The sequence below is a fragment of the Dendropsophus ebraccatus genome, chromosome 8, assembly GCF_027789765.1.
Source record: "Dendropsophus ebraccatus isolate aDenEbr1 chromosome 8, aDenEbr1.pat, whole genome shotgun sequence".
Taxonomy (NCBI): Eukaryota; Metazoa; Chordata; class Amphibia; order Anura; family Hylidae; genus Dendropsophus; species Dendropsophus ebraccatus.
The window spans coordinates 95,625,528-95,635,809 of NC_091461.1; the positions used below are offsets into that span (position 1 = coordinate 95,625,528).

The 10,282-nt window shown below is 44.0% G+C and overlaps 1 protein-coding gene across 1 annotated transcript; it reads left to right on the forward strand.

The window, feature by feature from the left end:
• The first annotated feature begins 346 nt into the window (after nt 1-346).
• Nucleotides 347-9,173, forward strand: TOR3A (torsin family 3 member A). The gene is made up of 6 exons (XM_069979336.1): nt 347-748; nt 1,172-1,270; nt 1,366-1,631; nt 1,748-1,911; nt 2,464-2,588; nt 8,782-9,173. The coding sequence occupies exons 1-6, from the start codon at nt 484-486 to the stop codon at nt 9,027-9,029; spliced, it is 1,167 nt and encodes a 388-aa protein (XP_069835437.1). The 5' UTR covers nt 347-483; the 3' UTR covers nt 9,030-9,173.
• Nucleotides 9,174-10,282: the final 1,109 nt, after the last annotated feature.

The following is a 10,282-nucleotide window of genomic DNA, read 5'->3' on the forward strand; positions in this document are numbered from 1 at the left end:
TCCCATTTTTTGCTGATCCACAAAAAGATGGATGAATTTTTTTTTTTTTTTTTGCTGTTTGCGGACAATTGCAGACATCATATAGAAGGCCGAAAAACTACTGACCGTGTGAATGTAGCCTTAACTCTGTACATCAGGATGTGTATGTATGTCTTCACTGACTGATTTGCTTTTACTCCGTTCCTAAAAAGCCGCCTCCTGTGACGGGTGAAGCAATGCTGATTCATTCCTATACAGACACATCCCCAGCTGTTGGCACAAGTCACCCACAGGCTCGGCCCCAGTCAGAGGAGGCAGAGAAAGTGACAGTATAAAGGGGAGTGTCAGTAATACGGAACAACACTGACGGAGAAGGAAAGTGACACACAGTGGAGGGAGGGGAGACTGATGGTCTGATGAAGGGAGGAGAAACAATGGGAGTATAGACAGGGATAGAACTGCACTAATATATAAACTGATGTCAACAAAAAAGGGAGATAGTATATGTGTAACCGAGCTGATGCAGGGATGATCAGGGCTGCTCCCCTCAGCTTACTGCTTCTACTGATCAACACTACAGCGCACAGTCCTGTAGATGCTCTGGGCCTAGCAGAACCGAAAGGGGAAGATGGAGAAGAGAAGAGAGACGGGCTATGGCTGGCTGGTGCCCAAGAGGTGCAAGACCTGGCACAGCTTTCCTGGGAGTACGTGCAGGACCTGCAGTGCTGGTTGTGGCCAGACAAGTGTCAAGATAAGACGAATCATATGGGTGAGTGTGCAAAGGGCCTTATCGGGTCTATATCACTTGCTATATGTGGGTAAAGGGATCAATGGCAGTGATGTTTATATACTGTATATGTGCCAGAACTGAAAAGGTTGTGAAAGTGAAGATCTAAGCCAGGGGTATACAAGCTTTTTTGGGTCACGAGCGTTATTGTCAGGATGTACCACTCCAAGACTGTGTCCTAATCTGTTGCCACAGAATGGCATGACGGACCCCCAGGTTGTGTCCTAATCTGTTGCCACAGAATGGCATGACGGACCCCCAGGTTGTGACTCCCTACAGACAGCCTGTACCTATCTTATTGTCCATCAATATCGCGAGTAAGACGTCAGCTGGATGTCTTCACTCTTCTCTTAGATTGTCCTCATGTATTATCACTATTCAAGCATATCCTAATCCTTATTGCAGAGTGGAGCTGGCAAACCTTTGGCTGGGACTCCCTACACCTCCTGACGGACTGGTACGCCAACGATTATGCACGCGGGTCCATTACTAACAATCTCACAGGTGAGAGGAGACTACAACATAGCGTCTCATCAACAAGATCACATTTATTGTTCATACATTACAATGCAATAACTTTTTCTCGTAACTTTCTCCAGGTCTGGAGTTGGACTTGCATAGGAGAGTCCATGGACAGCACTTGGCTGTAAGGCAAATATTGACCTCTCTAGAGAGGTTTCTGCAGGAAGACGGCCAGAAAAAGACATTGGCTCTGTCATTCCATGGCTGGACCGGAACCGGTAAGAACTTGGCTTCTCGGATCATTGTGGAGAATCTGTACCGGGATGGGCCGAGGAGCCCGTGTATCAGAGTGTTCATCCCACAGCTGCACTTCCCTCATCTCTCTCATGTGGAAGCATACAAGGTAACATTCCCATAATGCCCTATTGGAGTTAGGATTTACACATACCATAGATACAGATCATCACACACACTGTCAATGTTTGCACTAATTTACTGACAGAATTAACCTTTTTCCAGGTCCAGCTAAGAAAGCAGATCCAGGCGGTCACCTCGCACTGTGCGCAGCCCTTGTTTGTCTTTGATGAGGCGGACAAGCTGCCGGCGGCTCTTCTCCAGTCCCTCTTCCCTCTTTTAAACCCAGAGGAGACACAGGACACCAGAAGTATCTTTATATTCCTCAGGTAAGAAATAGTCAAAATTAGCATTCCCACACTGATGTTAAAGGGGTTATCCAGGATTAAGTAGGTACTTCCTACCAAAAACAGCACCACCACTGTCCTCAGGTTGTGCATGGTATTACAACTCCCTACAGGAGATAAAAGGATTCCATTCAATACCACACACAAAGTGAGGACAAGAGTGGTGCTGTCTTTAAAAGAAAGAAACTATGTTTTTGTAATTCTGGATAAACCCTTTAAGGTACTATGTCCACAACCTTGCATTCAGTCTTTAGCCAAGACAACCCTGCTAACTTCTGTGGCTTAGTACGGGATGTATGACTATGTTATCTTGGAATCTTTATGGAGATGAACAAATCCAATGTGTTCCAATTTTTCTCAAAATTTCTCAGCAATTTTGTTAATCTGAAATATTTGAGTTGAGGGTGTAATATTAGAAGTATTGTAATTTCCTAATATTTTCTGTGTCTGTGATGGGCTGTAGAATAGCCATAGGGATTTATGGTGAAATGTGTCATCCATCCTGTCATCATATTTCCTGTTTGCCTCCTACAGCGGTATCGGTGCCAGTAAGATCAATGAGGTTGCGCTTAACTTCTGGCGAGCCGGATGTCATCGTGAGGAGATCACACTGGATGATTTAGATCGTCCATTGAGAGCGGCAATACATCAGAGCAAAGGTAAATATAGGCCATATCCGCTTGTGTAATTCACTGCCCTATCAGTGTTATCTGTGAGTTTACGGCAGTGCAGACACCTCTGTGACACTTTATCGTAAGAGGTTCCTCACGCTCTGATCATGTCATCTCCTGATACGCTTTACAAGGGCAAGGCGTGCCGAGAAGTGAGGCGGCTGTATACTAGTGCAGAGGGTTTACTCCATAGTAATTCTATAGTAACCTTTCTTAGATCCTCCCCCCACCTTACACACACACAAACACTTTAAGGGGTTCTAAGATGGTGCCCAGGTATTGATGTAATTAAAGTTTGCTGTCACTAGATTTATGCCGCCTTAAATGAGGGCAGCATACACTAGTAATAGAAATGCTTAACAGATTGGTGTATTACTTCCATCTTTCTGTTCAGCTGTTCTCCTAATATGCAGGAGAATAGGATTCTTGCCACACCCTTCCTTCCAGCTGCTGATTTACAGTTGACTGCCTATACACAGTATGGATAGATAACTGCCAACCAGCAGCTGGTGGGCAGAGATTTCTACTTCTCATGAATATCCAGGACTACTGGGGTTATGCACATTATGAAGAGGACTACCTATTGTCCATGATATGCCGAAGGATATCTCTGAATCAGCTGCACAGAACAATGTAAGTGATACATCATTCTGTTCAGCTTCTCGGTCTCTAGTTTATGCTATCCTTTGATAGGACACCATAAACCTACTGACAGCGTCTCTTTAAGGATGTTCTCTAGTGTTGTAAAACTGATCATCTATCCTACATAGGCCATCAATACTAGATAAGCAGGGTCCAACAGTTGGGACCCCTGGCGATCAGCATCTACTTTTTCAGTGTTTACTTACATTGCTGAACTTTTAATAGCAGTTTTCAAGGAATATTGTACATCCACATGAATGCCCCTCCAAACAGTTGATCAGTGGGGTGTTGAGAGTCGGACCCTCACTAATATTGATGTCCTATTCTGAAGATAAACCATCAATTTTACAAAGTTAGATAAGCCCCTTAAGTATTATTACCATATCAAGATGTTATTTCCTATCTATAGGAGAGAGTAAAACAAGCTGACGTATGGGGGTCCAACTGCTGGGACCCCCACTGATCCAAAAATGAGGTCAAATTGTCTCTAAAATGAATTGTGTGGCCAGCACCCCAGTTCCTGAATCACTCCAATGGTGAACTAGAAAATATTCAGTTGCCCTATAGAGAATGGAAGGTCTCTGGCTGCTTACACATAGTGGGTGGCATTGATTTCTGGGAAACCAAAAAAGAAGAAGAGGGGGAAAAAAACACCCCACTAGCAAAACATGCAGGACCAAAAATCACAATATATATATATCTATATATTGTTTATCTTTATTTGCATATATAGAAAAATGTATTTACAAAGCAAAAATTTAAAACAGTAAAGGAACTGACACATAAACAGATCCCCAGAACAATGGTGGTGGTAAATTGTACAAAACAATATGTATATTGAGTAGAGGTAATAAATTAATTTACACAAACGAAGCACTGGGCATTGGGCATGTAATTAGCTAAATTTATGCATAGTGCTATATAAGGTGCATACAAGTCCATAAAGTGCATATTTAGATACTACCCATATGTCCTTAGTGCAACGGCCACCATACCACTCACCCGACGCGCGTTTCGCGTACTTGCTTTATCGATAAAGCAAGTACGCGAAACGCGCGTCGGGTGAGTGGTATGGTGGCCGTTGCACTAAGGACATATGGGTAGTATCTAAATATGCACTTTATGGACTTGTATGCACCTTATATAGCAATATGCATAAATTTTTTTTTTTTAGTGTGCATAAGGACCCTAGGATATACATCTATTGGATCATATATAGGTATATTTAATTGATTTTTGGGATAATATTGTCCCCATTCTTGGGTTCCAGCAGTCGGACCCCTACAGATCAGCTTGTTATCCCCATTATGTAGATAGATAGGGAATAACATCTTGAGATGGGACTAAGGATGGTCTGAACCTGCCGAGGTTCAGGTTCGTATGAACCTGAACGCTCGGCATCAGATTCCCACTGTCTGGCCGCTCCGTGCAGCGGGTGGATACAGCGGGAGGACCGCCTGGAAAACTGGGATAGAGCCTATGGCTATGGCTGTGTTGCAGTTTTCCAGGCGGTCCTCCCGCTGTATCCACCCGCTGCACGGAGCGGCCAGACAGTGGGAATCATTACCGAGAGTTCAGGTTCGTACCATCCCTAGATAGGACCCTTTAAGTTACCAGTATAAATGAAACATAGGTAGGGGAAGCTGTATGTTACTACTCCTGGATGCTTCTTTATGACTTTTCATTTTGAGAACCACCGAACGTGAGAAACAAATTGAGATAGAGTTGTCGCTAATAATTGTCTTTTAGTGCAATAAAACTAGCAATGAACATGCACGTGAAGAGTGCAGCTTGTTCCTATAAGAACAGAATCTGATAATGACTTCTTTATGGCGCACACTCCATGAACTCTGAACGTTTATAGAGGTCAGATCTGCTGCAGGGAAAAGTTCCAGAGCGAACGTGCAACCAATTCACCAGGAAATCTGCTCGACACGTCCAACTGAATGGTGCAGATTTATATACGGAGAACCCACAGCTAATGGCCAAACATTATACCACAGAAACTGACATGCTGAGGGTTTTAATGGGAACCAGCCAGTAGGATTCCACTGTAATTTTCCTTTGTAGGTTCCAATCATTTCACCATGATCAATGGAAAAATAAATGTGTAAATAAAACAATGCGGACAGCAGCTCACCACATTGCCAGAATCTCCTATTTATCTTGGTAAACCTTCAATAGCACTTGCCGACCACTATCTCCCAATGTAAATACAGACCAAAATACTACAGTGTCAAAGTGGCCTAAACCTACTGGTAGAATACAGGAATGTAGAGATGAGGCGGCACTCCAGGTATAAGTGAATAAAAAGTGGTTTGGTTTATTCACCTAACATGCAACGTTTCAATCTACTCAATGAGATCTTTGTCAAAGATCTCATTGAGTAGATTGAAACGTTGCATGTTAGGTGAATAAACCAAACCACTTTTTATTCACTTATACCTGGAGTGCTGCCTCATCTCTACATTTCTAGTACCGCCGGGACCTGGGTCTGGGACCGTGAGACTGAGCACCCGAGCTTGAGCCATTGAACCACACAGTGTCGTTCAGCAAATTTTTCTTTTTACTGGTAGAATACATATACTCCCCAACACCGAAATGATGCAAATCACAGGATCGGCAGACGTGTTAATGATGTACAAATTATAAAAAAAATGAAACATAATTATTCAAAACATCGCGGTTTATTCAATATCTAGTATGAGAGCCGCATGCTGTAATAGATGGATTAATGGATGTTCTGCTACACTGAATGCTCCTGGGCACGGACATCATCAGGGTCCACTGCTGGAGGATCCCTTTACAATTGCTGATAATGACATCTGCGATGTGCTCGATGGTAGACAAGTCCAGAGATGCAGCAGGCCATAGTAGCATAATAGCAGGCTGCACACAGTAGTACCAGCAACATGGGAGATTTACAAAGAGAATAAACTATACACTGGTGTAAACTGCCCACAGCAACCAATCACAGCTCAGCTTTCAGCTTTGGTAGAATGAGAGGTGAGCTGTGATTGGTTGTTGTGAACGGTATACACCAGTGTGTATTCTACACCCCTCTGGGCCATTGTTTAAAAAAAATGGTCCAATTCCCAGGTGGCAAAATGTATGGTAGCCATGCTACTCTATTCTTCATTTCAAGACACTAACATCAGTGGTACGGCCACTTCTCATACTTGAAACTAAATAAGGCCCCCTTCACATTTCCCAGCCCGGTCCAACATTATGCTGCATAGTCAAAGTTAATTTTTTTTCTTTCAAATCAACTGGTTTCAGAAAGTTAAATAGATTTGTAATTTACTTCTATTTAAAAATCTCAAGTCTTTCCATACTTATAAGCTACTATATATCCTGCAGGAAGTGTTGTTTGTTTACATTCAGAAACAGTGCTCTCTACTGACATCTCTGGCGGAGTCAGGAACTGTCCAGCGCAGCAGCAAGTCCCCATAGAAAACCTCTCCTGCTCAGGACAGTTCCTGACTCCGCCAGAGATGTCAGTAGAGAGCACGGTTTCTGAATGTAAACAAACAACACTTCCTGCAGGATATATAGTAGCTTATAAGTATGGGAAGACTTGAGATTTTTAAATAGAAGTAAATTACAAATCTATTTAACTTTCTGATACCAGCTGATTTGAAAGAAAACATTTTTTCGCTGGACAACCCCTTTAAGTATGCGCTTCTGATAAGGAGCTTGTATAATTAAAGAGCCAGTGTCAGCACCTGGCTGCACTTGCCCGGGTGCTTCCAAGCAATGCATCTGGAATCACAGACATTTTCCGGTTGCACATCTGGAGCTGTCTGGAATTCCAGATGCCTCCCTCTGTTTTGTCCTATATTTTCAGGCCTATTTTACGGCACAAGAGAAACAGATCGCTGATCTCAGGGAGACCAGCCAAACGACAACACTGCCGGCTGCTAGTGAAAGCGCTCAATGCAGTGAAGTCCTAGGTGCATTGCCCCCTGGGAAACATGAATATGGAAAAGAGGAGCCCGTGGAGCCTCATTGAAGAGTCTCAAAACACAGGACTAGCCAGATATCCCTCAATGAGGCTCCACAGGCTTTTCTTTTGCATATTCATGTTTCCCAGGGGGCAATGCACCTAGGACTTAACTGCATTGAGCGCTTTCACTAGCAGCCGGCAGTGTTGTCGTTTGGCTGGTCTCCCTGAGATCAGTGATCTGTTTCTCTTATGGCTCTAATAGGCATTGCTTTCACCTAGCCAGAATCCTGCTCCAAACTGATGAGGGGCAACACCCCAAAACAGCTGTATGTAGATGGATACCTGGCCTTGGTTTATCCCTTGTCGTTACATTGACTTATAGAGCCACTTAATATGGTGATTTTGGTGGTTTCCTTACAGGAGCCCCCCCTTGGCTGGGTCCTTCCCGGAGGGATATCTGGCTAGTCCTGTGTTTTGAGGCTCCACGGGCTCTTCTTTTGCATATTCATATTTTACAGCATGGGCACCATTCAGGAAAAATCCCGAAAGGTGTCCGTGCCCAACAGAATTTTAAAAGTCAGGACATCTTTTCAGATTTTCTGATAAGAAACTCAGATAGATTTTCCTAAAGTGTGAAGGGGGCCTAAATGAAGATGTTTTGAATATTTAGTTTCATCATTTAGATATCACTAAAGGGGTTATTCAGTATTACAGAAAAATAGCTGCCTCTCAGAAACAGTGCCACTCTTGTCCTTAGTTTGTGTGCAGTATTGCAGCTTAGCTTCTACTGAAGAAAACCTTCTCTTTAGGGTCCATTTACACAGAAAGATTATCTGACAGATTATCTGCCAAAGATTTGAAGCCAAAGCCAGGAATGGATTTAAAAAGAGGAAAAATCTCAGGTTTTCCTTTATGACCGGATCTCTGCTTATTAGGGCCCTATTCCACCAGGCGATTATTGTTCGCATAATTGTTAACGATTAACGATCTCAAACGACCGCTATTGCGAAAGACCTAAAAATGTTCACTCATTTCCATGGAACGATAATCGTTACTTATGATCGTATTTGCGATAGTTTTTTCTTAGCTATTTCTTCGCAATTGTGTTCGTATCTACTGCGAACGACCGAACGACGTCTTATTCAATGCGAACGATTTGCAAACGAGCAACAAAAATAGGTCCAGGTCTTTTAAAGCGATCAACAATTTCTCGTTCGGTCGTTAATCGTTAACTGCTATTCAAACGAACGATTATCGTTTAGATTCAAACGATTTAACGATAATCGTCCGGTGGAATAGGGCCCTTATTATAGTCTGTTTCTGGCTTTGGCTTCAAATCTGTCAGATAATCTTTCTGTGTAAATGGACCCTAAATAGAAGCTGCAATTCCGCACACAAACCAAGGACAGGTGTGGCCATGTTTTTCAAATTTTTGATAACCCGTTTAACATATCTGTCGATCCTATAATTCCATGACTTTTCCTGTTGGTGCTGCAATTGAGCATTGAGTAGTTTATCAGATATACAATAAATGTACGCAATAAATAATCTCTTCCTCCATTATATCTAAAGCCTCATGTTTGTTCTTCACAGATCAGTTCCTGACCCATCATCTATGGACACAAGATCTCATTGATGAATTTGTTCCTTTCCTGCCCTTGGAACGCCGCCATGTCAAGCTTTGTGCCCGGGACGCTATAGAGGCCCGGGGGCTGCCATATAGCGAGGGAGCCCTTGAATCTGTTATCCAGGAACTTCACTTTGTACCGAAGGAGGAGAAGATCTTCTCAGCTCAGGGATGCAAACAAGTGGCCCAAAGAATCAACTTCATGGAGCTTTAATTCAATGGTGACAGACTCTGAGGAGCTTAGTTCTCACTGACCAGACAGGAGAGGAGCCTCGGACTATGGAGTGGACCTTGAGGAAAAAAGACACTTCTGCCCTGAGCCTGTAAGTCCGGGATGGGGAACCTTCGGCCCTCCAGCTGTTGCAAAACTACAATTCCCATCATGCCTGGACAGCCTTTGGCTGTCCAGGCATGATGGGAATTGTAGTTTTGCAACAGCTGGAGGGCCGAAGGTTCCCCATCCCTGCTGTAAGTCCAGCTGCTGTCTTCTGGATTACAGAAAACAGAACCGATACACCTCATGGGGCACATGTTACATCTAACTTATTATTTATTCATATTAATATATTTTTGGAAACCTTTTTAGCGTAATAAATATTTTCTCCTATACCCGACTGCAGTCAATGATATTCCTCACGTAGCGTCTGCTCATAGTTCATTCTATTGCTATCTGGCACTGGGTTCACGCTCCGCTTTATAGACAAGGCCATCCTAGAAATGGAGATACGACTTTAACCGGGATCACTCAGGCAGGTGGTGATGCAAGATCCATGCGTGTCTGTGTGTATCAGGTTTGTTGAGTAAAGAGCAGAGTATTTGCTGTCTGTACATCATGAATGTGAAATGCTCTCGGGGTCAGAGGTGAGTCGTATTAACCCTGGTTGTACACACAAGGATTACAACATCAATCATGATTTTTAGTAACAAATTCTATCTAGTGGTCGGCAACCTCTCCGACTGTTGTGAAACTGCATCTCCCAGCATGCCCTCTGCTTAGCATTCACACTCACTTTTTTTCCTCTAAGGCCACGTGGAATTCCCAGTCTACCCTTAGAAGAGTGGTGCACAACCTGCGTCCCCACAATTATTAAAGAGGATGTACCACCTGGTACATCCTCTTTAACCTGAACCCACGGATCGATCGGCGTCGGCACGGGGAAGCCGGTGCCGCGGTCCGTTTTTCGGACCGCCGGCCAGTTCCCGTGCACAGTGCCGTTCGATCCAGCAGTACCGGACGGTGCTGAAGCACTGGAGGTGAGCCGGTCCGCCCCCAGTGGGAGGAAATTCCCTCCCCTGTATGACGCGGCTTATACAAGGGAGGGAATTTCCTCCCACTGGGGGTGGCCCTGCCTACCTCCAGTGCTTCAGCACCGTCCGGTACCGCTGGATCGAACAGCGCCGTGCACAGGAACCGGGCGGCGGTCCGAAAAACGGACCGCGGCTACGGCTTCCCTGTGCCATTGCTGA